Source organism: Loxodonta africana, chromosome 8 (assembly GCF_030014295.1).
Source record: "Loxodonta africana isolate mLoxAfr1 chromosome 8, mLoxAfr1.hap2, whole genome shotgun sequence".
NCBI classification, from domain to species: Eukaryota; Metazoa; Chordata; class Mammalia; order Proboscidea; family Elephantidae; genus Loxodonta; species Loxodonta africana.
The window spans coordinates 83,851,263-83,872,101 of NC_087349.1; the positions used below are offsets into that span (position 1 = coordinate 83,851,263).

General features: G+C 37.7%; 1 protein-coding gene across 2 annotated transcripts in view; it reads left to right on the forward strand.

Moving 5' to 3' along the window:
- Positions 1-19,861, forward strand: part of NUP42 (nucleoporin 42) — a 29,407-nt gene extending 9,546 nt beyond the window's left edge. The window contains exons 4-7 of one of the 2 annotated variants that reach the window (XM_003407081.4): positions 8,330-8,406; positions 9,161-9,247; positions 13,056-13,140; positions 13,780-19,861. In XM_003407081.4, coding sequence (XP_003407129.1) covers positions 8,330-8,406; positions 9,161-9,247; positions 13,056-13,140; positions 13,780-14,348 — 818 coding nt within the window. In that variant the 3' untranslated portion in view covers positions 14,349-19,861. The other variant, XM_064290070.1, reaches the window with a different exon arrangement.
- The last annotated feature ends 978 nt before the right edge of the window (positions 19,862-20,839 follow it).

A 20,839-nucleotide genomic window follows, 5' to 3' on the forward strand; every position in this document is an offset into this window, starting at 1 on the left:
TTGCTGGGTCATACAGTAATTCTGGAAACCCTGGTGGTGTAGTGGGTAAGTGCTACAGCTGTTAACCAAGGGGTCGGCAGTTTGAATCTGCCAGGCGCTCCTTGGAAACTCTACGGGGCAGTTCTACTCTGTCCTATAGGGTCACTATGAGTCAGAATTGACTTGAAGGCAGTGGGTTATAGTAATTGTATTTTTTTTTTTTTTTTTTTTTTGATGAACCAACACACTGTTTTTCGCAGTGGCTGTACCATTTTGCACTCCTTGGAATGGACAAGGGTTCGGGTTTCCCCACATCCTGGTTAAAATTTGTTATTATTATTATTATTTTTTTAATCTTAGCCATCCTAGTGTGAGTGAAATGAAATCTCATTGTGCTTTCAATTCGCATCTCTTGGATGGCTAATTACTTTGAGCATCTTTTCATGTGTTTCGTGGCCATTGGAATGTCCTCTTGGTGAAATATCCATTGAAGTCCTTTGCCCATCTTACGATTGGGTTGTTTGTCTTTTTGTTGTCGAAGTTTTCTATGTATTTTGGTTATTAGAGTCTTATCAGATATATGGTTTCCAAAGATATTCTTTCAGTCAGTAGCTTGCCTTTTTTCCCTTTTCTGGTAAAGTCTTTTTTGAAGAACAAAAGCTTTTGATTTTTTTAAGGTTGTAAATAGTATTGTTTTCTTGATTTCCTTTTCAGAATTTTCCTTGTCGGTATAAAGTAACCAAACTGATTTTTGCGTATTGATCTTATACCCTGCAGCATTACTGAATTCTTAAATTGGTTGCAACAGCTTTCTTGTGGAATCTTTGGGATTTTCTATGTGTACAATCATGTCACCTGCTCAAAGAGACAGTTATACTTCTTTTCTAATTTGGATACCCTTTGTCTTAGTTATCTAGTGCTGCTATCACAGAAATACCGCAAGCAGATGGCTTTAACAAAGAGAAATTTATTCTTTCACGGTTTAAGGTTTGTTACCATCAAGTCAATCCCTAATCGTAGAGTCTAGAAGTCCAAATTGAGGGTGCCAGCTCTAGGGGAAGACTTTTTCTCTCTGTTGGTTCTAAGGGACAGTCTTTCTTCATCGATCTTTTCCTGTTCTAAGAGCTTGTCAGTGCAGGAACCCCAGGTCCAAAGGACATGCACTCCTCCTGGCTCTGCTTTCCTGGTGGTTTGAGGTCCCCCTCTCTCTCTGCTCACTTGTCTTGTATTTCAAGAGACTGACTCAGGATACAACCTAATCTTGTAGACTAAGTCCTGCCTCATTAACATAACTACCTCCAATCCTGCCTCATTAACATCATAGAGGTAGGGTTTACAACACATAGGAAGATCTCATCAGATGACAAAATGGTAGACAATCACACAGTACTGGGAATCATGGCCCACACATGTTGATACACATTTTGCGGAGACACAACTCAATCTGTAACACCCTTTATTTCTTTTTCTTGTCCTTTTGCTCTGGCTAGGACTTCCAGTACAATATTGAATAGGAGTGGTGATCCTGGGCATCCTTGTTCCATTCCCATTATCAAAGGGAAGGCTTTAAGTCTCCCTCCATTGAATATAATGTTGACTGTTGGTTTTTTGTATATGCCCTTAATCATGTTGAGGAATTTCTCTTCTGTTCCTATTTTGCTGAGAGTTTTATCAGGAAAAGGTGTTGGATTTTATCAAGTGCTTTTTCTGCATTTATTGAGATGATCATGTGGTTCTTTCCTTTGTTTTATTTAATGATATTACATTGATTGCTTTTCTAATGTTGAACCACCCCTGCATTGCTGGGATAAATCAATCCTGCTTGGTCATGGTGTATAATTTTCTTAATATGTTGTTGAGTTCTGTTCTAGAATTTTGTTTTTTACATCTATATTCATGAGGGAAGCGCCGGTGGCGTAGTGGTTAAGTGCTACGGCTGCTAACCAAAGGGTCAGCCATTCAAATCCTCCAGGTGCTCCTTGGAAACTCTTTGGGGCAGTTCTACTCTGTTCTATAGGGTCGCTATGAGTCAGAATCAACGGCACTGGGTCTGGGATATTCATGAGAGATTATTGGCCTGTAATTTTCTATTTTTGTGATGTCTTTTTCTGGCTTAGGTATCAGGGTGATGCTGGTTTCATAGAATGTCTTAGAGAGGTTCCTTCCTTCTGTGTTTTGGAGGAGTTTGAGTTGGATTAGTGTCAATTCTTCTCTGAAAATTTTGTGAAATTCCCCTGTGAACCCTTCTGGTCCAGGGTTCTTTTGGGGGGCAGTTTGATGATAGATTCAGTCCTCGTTATGGGTCTCTTTACATTTTCTACCTCTATTTGTTTAAGTTTAGGTAGGTTGTGTGTTTCTAGGAATTTGTTTATTTAATCTAAGTTTTCAAGTTTATTGGAGTATAATTTTTCATAGTATTCTGTATGATCCTCTTTATCTCAGTTGGATCTGTTGTAATGTTTCTAATTTCATTTCTTATTTTGGTTATTTGCATTTTCTCATTTTTTCCTTTGTCAGTCTAGCCAGTGGTTTGTCTGTTTTGTTGATTTCTTTCAAAGAACCGACTTCTGTCCATTGTTTTTTAATTCTTGTTTATTTCTGTTCTGATCTTTACTATTTCCTTTCTTGTAGTATCTTTGGGCTTTTACTCTTGTATTTCTCTAAGTTGTCAGGTTAAACTATTGATTTAAGATCTTTTTCTTTTTTTTTTTAACGTAGGCAGTTATTGCTATGAAATTCCCGACAAAGACTTCAGAAACCTAGTATTAAGTTTTCTCAAGGAGATAAAAGAAAACACAGGAAAAGTTCTAGAAGAAATCAGGGAAACAATGCAAGAACAAAATGAGAAACTCAATAAAGAGATAGAAGCTTTAAATGAAAAACAACTAGAAATTCCAGAGCTTGATAATAAAATAACAGAACTAAACAATTCATTGGAAGGACACAGAAGTAGAATTGAAACATTGGAAGGAGGAGTCAGCAAAATAGAAAACAAAAAGTCTGAGATGACTCAGTTTGAGGAACAAATGGAAACAAGAATGAAGAAACTTGAACAGAACATAAGGGCTATGTGGGACACCATCAAGAAAAACAATATACGCATAATGGGAATTCCAGAAGAAGAAGAGAGGGTGAAAAGTTCAGAAAAAATTTTTGAAGAAATATTGGCAGAAAACTTCCCAAATATCATGGAAGACAAGAAGATTTTCATTGAAGAAGCTCAACGAACTCCATATAGGTTAAACCCTAAGAGAAATACACCAAGGCATATCATAATCAAACTTTCCAGAACCAAAGATAAAGAAAGAATTTTGAGAGCGGCCCGAGAAAAGCAAAATATTACCTACAAAGGGGCCTCAATAAGATTAACTGCTGATTTCTCATCAGAAACTATGCAGGCAAGAAGGCAATGGGATGACATATACAAAATCTTGAAAGAAAAGAACTGTCAACCAAGAATAGTATACCCAGCAAAATTGTCGTTCAAAACCGAGGGTGAAATTAAGATATTCCCAGATAAACAGAAATTAAGGGAATTTGTAACCAACAGACCAGCCCTACAAGAAATATTAAAGGGAGTCCTCCAGAAAGAAAACCAATGATGCCAGCCAACAACCCAAAGTACAGCTACCTGAATGCATATAACAACACAATAAACTTAAAATGAGATTATACGGAATCTCAAAGTTATAATTGATGACAAAATCAAAATAAAAGAGCGAATGATTGGTATATATACAGAATTTTCACATGTTGGGGAAGTTAAGGCAGTTTCAAGATATAACAAGTTGCTTTAAATGTAGAATGGTAACCACAAAATAAATAAATCTCAACAAAATAAAGAAGGGAAATAATAAGACTCAGTGATCACAAAAATAATAAAAAATAAAAGGGATAAAAATCTATTTTTAAAGATAGCACTGAAGGTAAAGAGGAACAAAGAAACCATCAACTGCACAAAAGAAAAAGTATAACAACATGGCTGAAGTAAATCCTTCTTTATCAATAATTACAGTGGATGCAAATGGATTAAATGCTGCAATCAAGAGACAGAGTGGCAGAATGGATAAAAATGACCCATCTGTATGCTGTCTACAAGAGACAGACCTTAGACACAAAGACTTAAAGGATAGGGGGAAAAAAGCATACCAAGCAAGCAGTACTCATAAGAGGGCAAGAATGGCAATATTAATATCTGACAAAATAAATTTTAAATCAAAATTCATTATAGGAGACAAGGGCATTGTATAATGAGAAAAGGACCAGTTCAGCAAGACACAATTATAAATATCTATGTACCTAATGTCAGAGCCCCAAAATTTATAAAGCAAATTCTAGCAGAATTAAAGGGAGAAATACATCTGCAGTAATGGTAGGAGACTATAATACACCACTTTTCATGATGGAACAACTAGAAAGAAAATGAATAAAGAAACAGAAGACCTGAATAACATCATTAGCCACTTGGACCTAACAGACATATATAGAACACAACCAACCAGCAGTAGCACAGTGCACATGGATCATTCTCCAGAATAGACCATATTTTAGGACACAAAGCAAATTTCAATAAATTTAAAAAGATTGAAATCATACAAAGCATCTTCTCTGACCATAGTGGAATGAAGCTGGAAATTAATAACAAGAGGAGTAAAGAAAAACAAATGAATTTATGGAAACTAACACTGCTAAAAGACCAAATGGATCATAGAAGAAATCATGTGAAATTTAAAAAATACGTAGAATTAAACAAAAATGAAAACATACCAAAACCTTTGGGATACAGTGAAAGCAGTGCCCAGAGTGAAATTCAAAGATACTTTTATAATACTAAAACATTAGTTGCTGTTTTTACTGTGTTGACAATTGCACTGATGGTGCAAAAGTATTGATGAATAAAACTGCAGCCCAAATCAAGGCAGAGGCACCAAACCATACTACTGTAGTAGTCACAATTAAAAAATTTTAAATGCCAGTTCCACTTAATGTAGTTGATGAACAGGTAAAAATTATTATTTTTATTAAATCTTGACCCTGGAGTGCACACCTTTTTAGTATCCCTTGTGACAAAATGGGAGGTACACAATGTGCTTTGCTGAATACCCAGGTATGATAGTTTAATTGCAGAAAAGCACGTGTGTGATTGAGTTGTGAGCTGACCTGTCCACTTAATTTTTGTTTGAAAGAATGACTGACAGAAAGACTGGCTATTCAGACTTAAGCATTCAGCAAACATTTTCTCAAAAGAAGAAAATGTGTCTGTTACTTCAAAAAAAACAACTGGCAGTATTTATTGCCGATGACAAAATTCAAGCTTTCAGGCAAAAGTTAGGCTTATGGAGAACTCTTCTGCCACCATGAACTTGACAGCTTCTCTTCTGATGTGATCGTGCTAACATTGAAAAATTGAATTTTTTGATATTGTAAAATACCGTATGCATTTAGAAGTTCTGCATAATTTGGTGAACCAATTATTTTCCAAAAAACTAATTCATGATGTTACAAAATTATGCGTGACTAAAAATCCATTCTAAGGGACCCAGTGGGTTTTAATGTAATAGCCCAAAAGTTTATTAATGTGGCTTGAGGCCTCATTGTAACTAACGTTTAAGAAACTAGCATTTGTCAAGTTTTGGTGTAATATCAAAGAAGTAAATTCACAACTATCTGGAGTAATAGTAAAGCCTTCTTTTCCCCTTAAAAGAATATCTCCTGAAGTCTTCATAAAACCAAACAAGTTTAACTTAGCTAGTAAAGAATGTCTGCCTTGAGCATTGTGCTTTTTAAAGAACTATATGGGACCAAATTGACAATAGTACCTCGAAAAATTAGATAGGAAACTTAGGGGGCATTGTAATGGGGGAAGAACAACTCAGAAAAACAGGGTGAGAATGGTTGCAGAATTCAAAGGGTGTAATCAGTATCACTGAATTGTACATGTAGAAATTGTTGAATTGAGTATATATTTTGCTGTGTATATTCTCAACAATAAAATTATTTTTAAAAATGGAGCAATTTTCCTCTTCCAACTACATGTCTGTGTGAGGACAAGTTTTCTTTATATACCTCAGCCAGAACAAAATACTGCAACACATTGAATGCAAAAGCAACCATGAGATGCCAGCAGTATTCTTTAAAACCAGTCATTAAAGAGATTGACAAATATAAAACAATGACACTTATTTCACTTGTCTTTATTTGAGAATCTCTACCATTGGCCATCCGTATATATAACGAATTAACTTCTATGCCAGAAGATCAGCAATTCAAACTCACCAGCCACTCCGCAGGGAAAAGACCTGACGATCTGCTTCCGTAAAGAATTACAGCCTTGGAAACTCTGTGGGCAGTTATACTTTGTCCTGAAGGAAACCCTGGTGCGTAGCACTTAAGTGCTAAAGCTACCAACCCAAAGGTTGGCAGTTTGAACCCACCAGGTGCTGCTTGGAAACTATGGGGCAGTTCTGCTCCGTCCTGTAGGGTAGCTTTGAGTTGGAAATCAACTTGATGGCGATGGGTTTGGTTTTGGGTTTGTTTTTTTTTTTTACAGAGTTGCTATGAGTTGTAATCAACTTAACAGCATGGGTATGTCACAAGAATAATACTTTTGTACCACCCTTGGGAGAATTGAATAGTCAAATCATTTTCTGTGTTCTGTGCTTCATAAGAGGAACCTCAGTTGAGCATGACTGGAAGAAACAGTAGCAGAGATGGTGGTTAGCCTTTCTTAGGCGATATTGAAGCTGAGATTTGAAGGGAAATGAGTTAAGTATATCACTTATGGGAATATCTGGAGAAAACGTTCCTGGCAAAAGGAATAGCTAGTGCAAAGGCCCTGAAATGGGAACAAGGCTGTCATGTTTGAGGACTAGTGAGGCCTGAATCACTGGGGAATAAACAGTAATATGATGGGCCAGAGAGGCAGTCTGGGGCCAGATCATGTTGGACCTAATTGCATTTGGCAGCCATCAAGAGCTTTAAGCAGGTGAGGGATATGATCACATTAGAAAAAGTTCACTCGGCTGCTGTGTGAAAAATTGGTGGTGGGGGAACAGTAGAAGCAAGGCAATGAGTTAGGGGACAGTTGCAAGTAATGACTGTATTAGAGCAGTGGAGACTGAAGTGTCAAATTTGGGTTCTGTTTTGGAGCTATAACTGGCAGGATGCTGATTAATTGAATGTTGGAAAAAGACATCTAAGGTGGTCCTAGGTTTTTGACCTGAGCAGTTAATAAAGATGGGGAAAACAAGCAAAAGGAATCCAAGGTTCTGATTTGAAAGTATAGTCTCTTCTGGGCTTGGAGTTAATATCTGGGTTACAAGGAATTCTCTAAGACATCCTGGATATATGCTGAACATTTTTTTCTTAATAAAAGCATTTTCATAATTATAAAGGTTATAGCTGTGGCTGTAGGAAACTTGGAGAATACAGAAATACGTAAATAAAAATACCTGGTGTCCACAGATAACTAACATTTTAGTGTACTTCAAAAGGTGCACATTTCTTTGTATAAAAATCTAGTTTGTATCCTTTTTTGTTTTCAGTTTGTCTCTTGCAAAAACTACTGGAAGGAGCATCCTTACATATAACATCCTTTGTTTATGTTTTCTGAGGTTATATCCTAGAAGTTGTATTACAGGTAAAGGGCATGAACATTTTTAAGACATCTGATGCTTACTGGCAGTTTTTCCCCCAGAAAATTTGTACCTTTTAGTTACCTTAACAGCACTTAGGAGAGTTTGTTTCACCACATCCTTAATAAAGACTTTTTTTTTTGCCAGTCTAAGAAGAAAAGCATTTTACCTCTATTTTAACTTGTATTTTTAAATTGAACTTTTTATTTCACTTATTTACTGGGTGAGTTTTTTGTTTGGGTTTCTTTTGTTGTTGGGGTGTTTTTTTGTGAATTGTCTGTTCGTAATCTTTGCCTGTGGGAACTTCATTGATTTCTAAGAGCTAGTCATACATTAAAGATACTAGTTTTTCTCCTGTCATATATGTTGTAATTCCAGTTTTCCCAGTTTACAATTTGCCTTTTAATTTTGCTTACTGTAGATTCTAATGTACAGAAGTTTATTTTGAAAAAACAAGTTTAAATGTATATGTAGTCAAATCTTTGTTAATCTTTTCACTGCACTTATTTTAGATAATTCTTCCGCATTCTTACTAAGTAAACATTCAACTATATTCTTATACTTTACTAAACATTAAGTATAGTGTAGGCTTTGCATTTATAGTTAGGAAAATTTTTAAATAATCAACATAGCATATTTTCTTGTCTAATATCTCTAGCTTTACTATCAAAGTTATTGGCATTTATTTTAAAGATTCCAATTGATTCCTCACTTAGGTTTTACAGACATTTCACCAGAAGAGTTGAGGCTTCAATACCATAACTTCTTAACCAGCAATAACTTACAGAGTTATGTAAGTTTGTTTCCTGTTCATCTACCTCCATAACAGATTAGCTGTTAATTACTGTTTTTTCTGTTTCTAGTTGCTTGTGTGTTGGTAAAGTTGATGAGATCTATCGCTTTTTTCAAGAAAAGACTATTTTCTAAATTATTTGATATTGATTGGTTATCTGAATGATGATAGTATGTTTTGAGTATAGTGATTAGCAATGTCATTTTAATTAGAAGTTACTTGGGAGTCAGTTCCAGAATTCAAACCCTTTTGTCAGTCTGTAAACATTTATTGAGTATCTCTTAGGTACAGACACCTTGATGAGTGCTGCTAAAAAAGTTAAATAACGTGTAGTCTTTTATACAGATGAACATTTTCACATATCAAATATAAAAAAATAAAAAAGCTGGGTTTGTATAAGTTGGGTGCCTCAAGGAAACTATATAAGCTGTATTTTTCTGTTTCTACAGTCATGGTCATGCATTTCAGCTAGTCCATACGTTCAGCTCCCCTCCAAATGTGGGCAACTCTGTGCTGCCACGTACTTGTGATTTTAACCAGATGATACGAACAATTGGAAAGCAGGGAGAGGGAACTGCAGCTGCTGGAATATTTGGGGCAAATAGGGGCAGGTCAATGCAAATTTTACAAGTTATGGGTCATAAGTACGTTTCATAAACTGCGATTTTGGAGAATAAACACATGAAGTTGTTACTGGACAGATTAACTTAAACGCCCATTTCTGACTAAGTGTCTTTCTGTTTTCTCTCTTCAGCTAAATTCCATTCAACAGTTAATAAATCAATGGAGGAAAAGGGTAAATGAATTGAAAACCCTAAATACAGCAACTAAAGTAACCTTGGTGAGTACTGAAGAGCTCTCTTCGGGGCTGGCGTGTCTTTTTTGCAGAGGATATTTCACTTTAGATATGGAAAGCAAAACTCAAGAATTGTGATACACACATTTTCAAGAACTGAATCACCACTTAGACTCAAGATCCTGGAATTCTCTCTGATCCTCAGTCAGAAAAGTACAGATAATTACGCTTTCTAAAAACATTTTTAGGGTAAACTTTTTAATTTTGGTAAGGATTTTTGAAAATTGGAAAACATTACATAAATTCAAGTAACTTCAAACTGTCAGTGTTTAAAAAGAAATTGAAAAAATGGTAGAAATGCACACTTACAGTGCTGTGTACTTTTGTCATGCCTGAAGAACGCTTACTATGTATTCCTTCTCATGTACAGAAATGCCTTTAGGAGATACATACCCACTTGTCTCCAAAGTATATGGTCCTGACTATAGCATGTCTATTACCTCTGGCAGTAAAGTTATAATTTTTTTATCCCCATAAAAAGTTCTTAAGAACCTTATTTTAAAACATTATTTTTACATTTAGACTTTAATATTTCTAATTTCCCAGCTACCTTCTGCTTCCAGCCTCTCAGAAAGGATGTTATTAGGTGCCATTCAGTCAGTTCCAGCTCATAGCGACTCTGTGCAACAGGACAAAACACTGCTCGGTCCTGCGCCATCCTCACAGTTGTTGTACCATGTCAGTCTATCTTGTTGAGGGTATTTCTCTTTTTCGCTTACCCTCTACTTTGCCAAGCATGATGTCCTTCTCCAGGGACTGGTCCCTCCTGATAACATGACCAAAGTGCTTGAGATGAAGTCTCACCATCCTCCCTTCTAAGGAGCATTCTGGCTGTACTTCTTCCAAGACAGATTTGTTCATTCTTGGTAGCCCGTGGTATAGTCGATGTTCTTTGATAGCACTATAATTCAAATGTATCAATTCTTCGGTCTTCCGTATTCATCATCCAGCTTTTGTATGCATATCAGACAATTGAAAATACCATGGCTTGGGTCAGGGACACCTTAGTCCTTAAAGTGACATCTTTGCTTTTTTAACACTTTAATCTTTTGCTATAGATTAGCGCAATGCAATAGGTCATTTGATTTCCTCATTGCTGCTTCCTTGGGTGTTGATTGTGGATCCAAGTAAAATTAAATCCTTGACAACTTTAATATTTTCTCCATTTATCATGATGTTGCTTATTGGTACAGGATTTTTGTTTTCTTTAAGTTAAGGTGTAATCCATACTAAAGCCTGTTGTCTTCGGTCTTCTTCAGTAAATGCCCCAAGTCCTCTTCACTTTCAACAAGCAAGGGTTTTCCATCTGCATAATGCATTGTGTGTCATCTGTGTAACACAGGTTGTTAATGAGTCTTCCTTCAATCCTGATGCCACATTCTTCATATAGCCCAGTTCCTTGAATTATTTGCTTAGCATACAAATTGAATAAGTATGGTGAAAGGATACAACCGTGACATACACCTTTCCTGACTTTAAACCACACAGTATCCCCTTTTTCTATTTGAATGACTGCCTCTTGGCCTATGTACAGGTTCCTCATGAGCACAATTAAGTGTTCTGGAATTCCCATTCTTCCGAATGCTATCCATAATTTGTTATGATCCCCACAGTTGAATGCCTTTGCATAGTCAGTAAAGCACAGATAAACATCTTTCTGATATTCTCTGCTTTCAGCCGGGATCCACCTAACATCAGCTATGATAGCCCTTATTCCACGACCTCTTCTGAGTACAGCTTGAATATAGTTCCCTGTCAGTATACTGCTGCAACCATTTTTGAATTATTTTCAGCAAATTTTACTTGCATGTGGTATTAATGATATTGCTCTATAATTTCTAGATTCTTTTGGATCACCTTTTTTTTCAAATGGCCAATAGTACAGATCTCTTCCAGTTGGTTGGCCAGGTAGCTGTCTTATAAATTTCTTGGCATAGACAAGTGAGCGCTTCCAGCATTGCATGTGTTTGTTGAAACATCTCAGTTGGTATTCTGTCGATTCCTGGAGCCTTCTATTTTGCAAATGCCTTCAGTGCAGCTTGGACTGCTTCCTTCGGTACCATCAGTTCTTGATCATATGCTACCGCCTGAAATGTCTGAACATCGGCCAGTTCTTTTTGGTGCAGTGACTGTGTATTCCTTCCATCTGCTTTGTTGCTTCCTGCACCATTCAGTATTTTCTCCATAGCATCTTTCAGTATTGCAGCTCGAGGCTTGAATTTTTTTTCAGTTCTTGTCAGCATGGGAAATGCCAAGTATGTTCTTACCTTTTGGTTTTCTAACTCCAGGGTTTTTTTTCACATTTCATTATAATACTTTACTTTGTCTATTTCTAGTATCTGCCTAAGCTTAGTGAATGATTGACAGTCCCAGCACCCTGCCCCTTTCTTAAATATGTGCTTCCTAAATAGACTCTTGTGCAAGCTCTTTTCTTCCATCTTTGGATTGTTGTGGTGCCATTTGAATTTAGTAGAACGTCTTGGAAGCGTTCTGTCCCTTAGTGAGAGGTAGCCCACCATCACCACTGATGGTAGCTGAAATAGAAGGGATAACTAAATGCAAAGAACTGCAGAACCTCCCTTAGGGCTGGGAGTTTCCTGCTCTTCCCTGGTTTTCCAGGAGCCCCTCCAGAGGTGAGGGTCTGGGACAGCCCACCCTCAGCTGGCTTAGCATGTATCAGTAGTTCATTTCTTCTTTACTGAGTAGTAATCTATTATATACATACAGTATAATTTGTTTATCTATTTACCTGTTGATGAACGTTACACTAAGGGAAAAAATCTAGACCCCCCAAAAAGAGCACATATTATATGATTGTGTTTATATGAAGCTCTAGAAAGGACAAACCTCAACTGTAGTGATAGAAAGCAAATGAATGGTTGATTGCCTTAGGCCAGGGGTCAAGAGGGGGTTGCCTGGGAAGAGGCAGATGGGAAGTATTAGGGATGATGGAAATGTTCTAAATCTTGGCAGTGGTTATAAATTTTTCAGAATTCACTGAAATATATACAAAAAGTGAGTGCATTTTATTGTATGTAAGTTATACCTCAATAAAGTTGACTTTTTAAAAAATGTTACTGGGGCCTCCAAATGAGAAGTCATGTTCAGTTGGGTTGATTAGGAAAGACTTCTTGGATGGAAGGTGCACTAAGTGAAACGTTCCTTAAAAGGGGGGGTGAAGAATTCAGCATGCAGAGGTAAAGGACATTTCTACAGCAGGGAATAGCAAGAGTATTTTCAGGGACTAGGAAATAACTTAATGATTTTAATGGTAAGCATTTTGTAACGTATTTGTGAATCTACTTCAATTGAAGCATTAGAATGAATAGAATGGGTATCCTCTAAAGGTTCCTTTTACCTAACATCTAGGTTTCTTGATAAAAGCAAATCCAAATGTATAATACAGACACTGAACTGTACTATTAGAAATTTTTTTTTGTGATTTTAATATATGCTCACCATAGAAATTTAGAAGATATAAAAGAGCATAAACAAAATTAAGATCACCCATAATTCTGTCACCCAGAGATAATCACTCTTAACTTATTGGTGTTGATACGTTTTTGTCTGTACAGATTCATATTATTACTTGAGATTGTACCATTTACTCAGTATTATGACCTATTCTTTCAACATCATATTAGGGACTTTTTTTTTTTTTTTTTTTTTTTAAGACTTAACTTCACATTTTTAAACGCACATTTTAAAAATTGGACTTGACTATGAAGTATATAGAAAAGGTAGTTGAGAATTATTCATCAAGCACTTTATTATTTGCATGTTGCTTTTAAAGCTTCCGGATGTAAAAGCTGGAGTCAGTCAAGCAGCACGTGTGTTTGGATTTGGCAGCGGGCAAGGCCCAACATTTGGGTCGGCAGGTTAGTGATAAAGTAATGCAGGGCTTCATTGATTTAGCATTTTTAGGCTTAGTATCATAAAGCCTGAAGATGTGTTTAATGCCGTTTAAAATCACCTTTACAGATACTACCACCTTCCATTATGGAGCCTGAAAAGACTTGGCTCATCAAGGATCTTTGAAAATGGGACCAGAGTGGACATTTTTTTTGGAAGACCCTACGGCTCAGGCTTTAGAAATACATTTTAGGAATTATTTTTCAAGAGCTTCATGGGAATAGATAGCTGTGGTTGCAGCAGCAACTTTGAGAACCTTCTTGTCACTGTGTATAGCAGCATGGTGTTGTCCTCAAGCCACAGCCTTGGGGAGATGGGGTGGCAAGCGTAAAGTGAAAGCCCACTCCCTAGTCCATGGAGTTTTCCAGAGCTTCCCCCATTCTCCCTGGCTGATGGTGAATCACAGTGAGAATGAAATTGGTAGCAGAAAAAACAGGACAACAGGGCTTAAGTGGGTTTTTCTAGCTTGTCATTTTCACTTCTCTTCCTTCCAGTAAACTTGTCAGTATCCAAACATTGCAGAAATAAGAGAAAAAAAAAAAGGAGTAATATTGCTACATTTTCTTGCTGTCACAGATTGTTTTTTTCTTTTTCTTGCTTTGAAGGTTTTCCATTGAACAACAGCAGCAGCGATACTGCTCGGAATTTTAGTTTTAAGCCAAGCTCTGGATTTGTCACGGCCCCTTCTGAAAACCAGTCCGTGTTTGGGAGTCCTCCAGCATTCGGAGCTACACCCTCTGCCAGTTCTGCTGCCACTACTTCTGCTTCACCTTTTGGGTTTGGGAAGCCTAAAATCACATCTGCTGCTTCATTTTCATTTAAAAGTCCCACCGCTTCTGGTTTTGGACCACCCGGATTTTCAGCATTTCCAGCTTCCTTGGCAGCAGGCCCTGTAGGAGCTCCGGGCTTCGGAAGTGGCAGTTTTGTGGCTGGCTTTGGTGGTCCAGGCTCACATTCTAACACTGCATTTTCCAAGCCATCGCATAATGTCTTTGGGAATAACAACACAGCCACATCTCTCCCAGTCTCAAATGGCTGCATCACCACAGATAATGTGTTATTCACACCCAAGGATCAACTAACAGTGGAAGAACTGGAACAATTTCAGTCCAGGAAATTTACTCTGGGAAAAATTCCATTAAAGCCACCACCAGTGGAGCTTCTAAATATTTAGAAGGGCAGTATTTAAATACAGGAAAGGACTGCTTTTAAAATTATGTTTTGAGTGGTTCATATAAAAGAGTAGATATGTATTCATGTATACACACGCACACATACACATTCATAAGGCATATAAGCTTTCAATAGTTATTTTAGAGGTTTTAAAATTGAATGTTTTGCTTAATTCAAACTTAGTAAAACAGCACATAGTCAGCAAGCAAGGGAATTGTCTTACCGTAGTTATGAATGGAACTGAAAGAAACTCAGTGTGCACTGAATAAAGCACTTTTCTACATTCCACACAACTTTACTGTCTTATCCTAAAGTTTTGCCTTTAATTTTTTTTTTTTTTCCTTTTTTTTGCAGGGGGGTTAGGAGAGATAGTTTCTGGAACTATTAAGGGGGGAAAAACTCAAATATTTAGGCTACTTCAAGAATAAACATCAATAGCATTACTTTCCTTCGTGTTAAAGACGACTCTAAAGGATGACAAAGCTTTTGTTATCTTGGCCTAATTTTTATATAACTATTTCTCACACTGTCCCATCAAGTGGATAAATTGAAAGAGGTATAAAAGTTGTGATCTCATGTGAATAAATAGTGTATGTACTGAAGCTCCTGTTTCTAGAGCATGTTTGGATATCAAGGTAGTAAGCTCACATATCCTCTGCATTGATGATCTGTGAAATCAGAGACCTGTTGTGAGTATAGGCCGATATATGAGTTCTGTGCCACTTTTTCAGGCCTAAAAAATTACATAGCACTGCCAGAGCAGTAACCTAATACAGCTCTGAAATAGAGCTGATTTTTTTAAAGTGAAAATAAAACCTTACCTCATAGAAGATAAACGCTCTGAATGATTTTAGCATATATGCAAAGGATTCACTCCTCAGGATCTAGAATCTCCGTTATGCTGTTTGAAGAACTGAATGGTTCCATTTCATAGTTCTGAAACCCCAGCATTTGGGACGGAATAGACACCTATAGGGTGTAAGTTCGAAACCATCTTTGATGTAGAGATAGTAAGTAAACTATAAGTTTCTGCTTTGGCTGCAAGCTCTAAGGGCTTTCAAATGTTTGTTCCAACTTAGAGGTAAAGCCTAGAAATTCCCTACCTCCAGGGAATGAACCCTACACTACCTAGAGGTTGGTTACAGGCTTACCAGCTTACTTGGATCCCATCAGAACTTCCCAGGGTGCACAGAGGATGGTGGTTAAAGGCCCAGTGTTTCCAAATTTGCCTGATGATAAGAATCACTTCAGTGCTTGCTAAATAATGTATTTACATTGCCAGGCCTTTCCTTTGGGCTTGACCAGAGAATACAATTTTTAAAAAGTGTTCCATGAGATCCTTAAGGCAAGTTTGGGAAACCAGAGCCTATCTAGCTGCATTTAGGCTACTCAATAATACAGGGTTTTTTGTTTTTTAATTGTTGAAGTGTGCTTTCTGTGCTCACACCCACACACAAATGTGAGTTTAATGGGATCCAAAGTTGTCAAAGAGTGCCAGAACAGCTACGGGTTACTTGAAAGTGGGAGAAACTGAAGCAGAGGACCAAAAACCAACTGCCGTCAAGTCGATTACCGACTCATAGTGACCCTATAGGATGGAGTAGAACTGCCTCCACAGGGTTTCCAAGGAGCGCCTGGTGGACTCCAACTGCCGACCTTTTGGTTAGCAGCCGTAGTTCTTAACCACTACGCCACCAGGGTTTCCAGGCAGAGAAGCCCACAAAAAAGCCAGCAGTATGAATGCAGGCATCAGCAGTCCGGGAAGGCCAGGAACTCCTAGACCTAGGCCAAGGGGCAGCGAGGCTTCAGGTGGTGAGGTGGTGATGAGGCATAAAGGCAGGCTTGATGGGAGTGCAAGGGAAAAAAGCACAGCAAGAGCATGTGCCAGTGTCAAAGAAGCCACCATCTGGGTTTGTCCTGTGAGGCAAGAACCAGTTCTAGGAGAGCGGGCCTAACTGAAAGGCAACCCACCAGTACGTAAAACGGCCTCCTCTGCAGCTACTGCGATAGCTGGCCCTTTTACCTGGGGTCTAGGGCAGAGACAGAACTGCAAATGAGGTGACTGATAATCCCGTAACAGATTGCAATAGCTAAGAGCTGATACTAAGGAGAGAACTATTAAAAAAGGCACAGAATGATTTAGCTACGCAGTGTTCATAAGAGTGAAATAATTCTGTATAAAATGCCCAACAACAGGAAATTGGTTAATTGTGGTAAGTTAATATATTGGAGTGCCAAGCCACCTTTCTAAATGACCTGGAAGAATACACAATAATTTGGAAAAGTTTTCATTCTGTAGTCAGTGGGCAAAAGCCTGTTATAAAATAGCACGTATGATGTTCAGTTTAGGAGAAAGTGTATTTCCATAGGGGAAGAAGTCTAAAAAAAAAAATAATAGCCCAAGTTTTAATGAACTTTTGCTATGTGCCAGACAACATTCTAAGAACTTTGTCTTTTAGCTGACTTAATCCTTACAACCCTATAAGTGCTATCATCATCCTCATTTTCCAAATGAGAAAGCCAAGATTTGGAAGTGTTAAGTGACTTGCACAAGATCATTTAACTAGCAAATGGTTGAACTGGAATTCCAACACAGGACTTCGAACCACGCTTTACACCCCGCATATACTATATAGTCAGATTATGGATAATTTTTTTTCTTTTTGCTTACCAGTATTTTCAACAGTAAACATACATTATCTTTGTAATAAATGTTTCCTACATTTTTCCTTATATGTGTGTAATTTGGGGCATGGGGTATAACATCTTTAGATGGCAAAGGTTTAATCTATTTATCTTGTTGAGGATATACACAGCAAACACACCAATTCAACAGGTTCTCCATGTACAATTCATTGACATTAGTTACATTCCTCAAATTGTACAACCACTCTCACTCTCAGTTTCTGAGTCGTTCCTCCCCCATCAACATAAACTCACTGCCCCCTAAGGTTCCTATCTAATCTTTTGAGTTGTTGTCAGTTTGACCCCATATAGATAGTTCTTTAAAAAGCATAATGCTCAAGCAGATTTTTCTACTAGTTAAGCTAAACTATTTGTTGGTTTTATGAAGACTTCAGGGGATATTTTGGGTTTAAGGTTTAAAGATTACCTTAGGGCAGTAGTTTTGGTGGCTCATCCAGCTTCCATGGCTCCAGAAAGTTTAGAATCCATGAGAATTTACGATTCAGTTCTGCACTTTCCCCCTCAAAGTTTTAATTTTAACTGGACAATTAAGTGAAGTTCTTCATTCCCCTGAGATTCAAGATAAATACTCAGAAGGTAACAAGTTAACCAGTTGCCGCTCTAGTCAACTCTGACTCACGGTGACCTCATGTGTATCACAGTAGACCTGTGCTCTGTAGGATTTGCAATAGTTGACTTTTGGAAGTAGCTCACCAGGCCTTTCTTCCAAGGTGTCTCTGGGTGGACTTGAACCATCAACCTGTTAGCAGCCAAGATCTTAACTATTTGTCCACCAGGGACACCAACTCAAAAGATACAGGCCTCTTATCTGAAGATAAGCCCTTCCTTCCTAAAATTCCAATTACTTTTCTTTGCCCTTACCCGGAGAAGAGTCCATAAGCAAACGAGACTAAGAAGTTCATCTGGCTGAGTTGACAATATCCACTTCTCTTCACTCCATTCCAGCCCCCATCTTTCAATTCTTCCTTTCTACTTTTGTTTCTGCCACTTCAAAAAAGAAGCTAAAGCCTTCAAAAAGTGAGGGAATCTTTTCTAAGAGAGATGCTTTGAAGTATGAAACAAATTAATGAAGCCATTTTATTCCCCCCAAATACCAGCTTGTAATTAAGAGGTATTACAAAAGAAGACTTAAAAAAAAAAAAAAACTGAACCTCACTAATACTCATGAAAGGCAAATTAATGTGATCCCCCTTCGTGCTCATCAGATTGGCAAAAATTAAAGTCTAACAATAACAAGTAGAAACTCTTGTATATTACTTATGGGAGTGTGAATTGGTTCAAGCAATTCAGCACAGGGCAATTTGGCAATACCTACTTAACAACACTGAAGAGGCACATCCTCTACGACCTGGCAGGCCCACTCCTTCCTCCTCGAAGAGTGCAATATCAGCACCACCTGGGAATTTACCATAAATGCAGAATCTCAAGCCCCACCCCAGTCCGACTGAGTCAGTCTGTTGTAACAAGATCTGCCAGAGGACTGTACGCACTGTGAAAGTTGAAATCATTGCCTGCCTGAGCAAGGAAACATGGGCAAAAATGTACATAGCAGCATTGACTGTAGTAGCAAAAAAAACAGAAACAACAACTGTTTGTAGTAGCAAAAAGTTGCAAACAACAATAAGTCCCAGATAAACTTTGGTATTGTGGGATATACCTGACAACAACTGGCACTACTTGTGTAAACAATACAACAAAAGGGTAGGTGCAGAATACTATGTCTAGAATACCATTTATATAAAGTACAAAATGTAAATCAAAATTATATATCATTTATGTCTACATAAACATAAACATAGTAAAGAAATAACTGCATGGGAATAATAAGCACTGAATTCAGAGTAATGGTTACCTGGTGGGGGAAAGGAATGGGACACGGGAGGCGTATACAAGGAACTTTATATCCGAGACATTTTATTTATTTTTTTAATCTAAGCTTAATATGTCAGAATGTTAAAATTGGACAGCATATGTGGTGAATTTATAGTTATTTATTATATTATTTTCTATACTTTTCCACATGCTTGAAATAAATTTACATATTTTTAAAGATGTAACTTAGAAAAAAAAATGCTTTTTTTCCCATGCCAAATTGTGTATTATTAAGTAACAGATTTCTGAAGTGATCATTATGAATCAGCTGGTTTGTCAAATTGTATCCCAGTCTGTCACATTGATGAAACTTGCCATTTAAATACTGAAATCAGGAGTAAAAATTCTACCCTAGAGAACAGCTGACTGTAGATACAGAAAATTTTTTTTTGCTACCAGGCTAGTGAATGCTAGTGATACACATTTGAATATTTGTACAGAAAATGAAAGTTACATTTAATTCACTAGGAAGGGTATGAGTTTGTCTCTCTAATTATGCCAGACAAGGAAGGTAATCTAGAACCAATATGCTAACCAGTTATCTTGAGGCCCTTTCCTCCACAATATTCATCAACCAGCTCTTTAAGTCTTGTTTCCTTGGTCTTTTATAATATAAAGAGCGATCTGTCCTGTCAGCTTTGAAACTGAGGAACAGAAGAGTTCTCTGTCACGAATATCTTTTAACACATTATGACTCACATCTCTTCTCCACCAAAAAAAAAAAAGTCAAAAGACATTACTTGAATTACCTATTAATTCAGAACCCACTCAACTCAGAGACATTTACATAAATCAGTAGATACAACATACAGTCCTGTATAAGAAAAAGCTTGCTTGATTCATTGAAAGTGTTCATCATTGATATTAAGTACCCAACAAGCCTGTTGCAGTCATGTTGATTCCGACTCATAGAGACCCTATAGGAAAAGATAGAACAACCTCATAGGGTTCTCAAGGCTGTAGGTGGCACAGTGGTTAAGAATTCAGCATGCTAACCAAAAGGTTCCAGCTGCTCCTTGAAAACTCTAGGGGGCAGTTCTGCTCTGTCCTATAGGGTTGCTGTGAGTTGGAATGGACTGGATGGCAATGGGTTAATCTTTAAGGAAGCAGACTGCCACATCTTTCTCTCTAGGAGTGGTTGGTTGGTTCTGGTGGGTTCAACCGCTGATCTGTTGATTAGCAGGTGAGTGTTTAACCACTGTGCCATCAGTACTCCTGATTAAATACCCACCAAATTCAAACAAGGAGACCTCTGAAAGGTCGGTGGTTCAAACGCATCTGTGGGAGAAAGATGTGGCATTCTGTTTCTGTAAAGATTAACCCAGCTGCCATCCAGTCCATTCCAACTCACAGCAACCCTATAGGACAGAGCAGAACTGCCCTCTAGGGTTTCCAAGGAGTACCTGGTGGATTCCAGCTGCCAACCTTTTACCCAGCAGCCTGAACTCTTAACCACTGTGCCACCTACCACCTTGAGAACCATATGGGGCAGTTCTTCTTTGTGCTATAGGGTCACAATGAGTCAGAATAGGGTTTGGATTTTTGGTTTAAATGCAAATGCTACACTACGGATTCAGTTCTGAGAATGGCAGGGATACAGGCCCTGAAGGATCATGGGAGATTCCAAACAAAGCATCAGGTCTTTCAAGGAGCACATCATGAATAGAGTAAGATGAACAAGAATAGAAATAGTGTATGCAAATTCAAACAGTAACATATATGCAAAGGCTCTGGGGTAAGTACAGAATGCTACAGAGTCGTGAAATGCAGGGAAGTAAGCATAACTGGACTAAACGAAAAGCTAAGAAGTTTCCCGAACACAGCCAAACACTTCCAGGGACAGAATAGCAGGGATGGGGTCCTGGGGCACCATGGCTTCAGGGGACATCTAAGTCAATTGACATAACAAAGTTT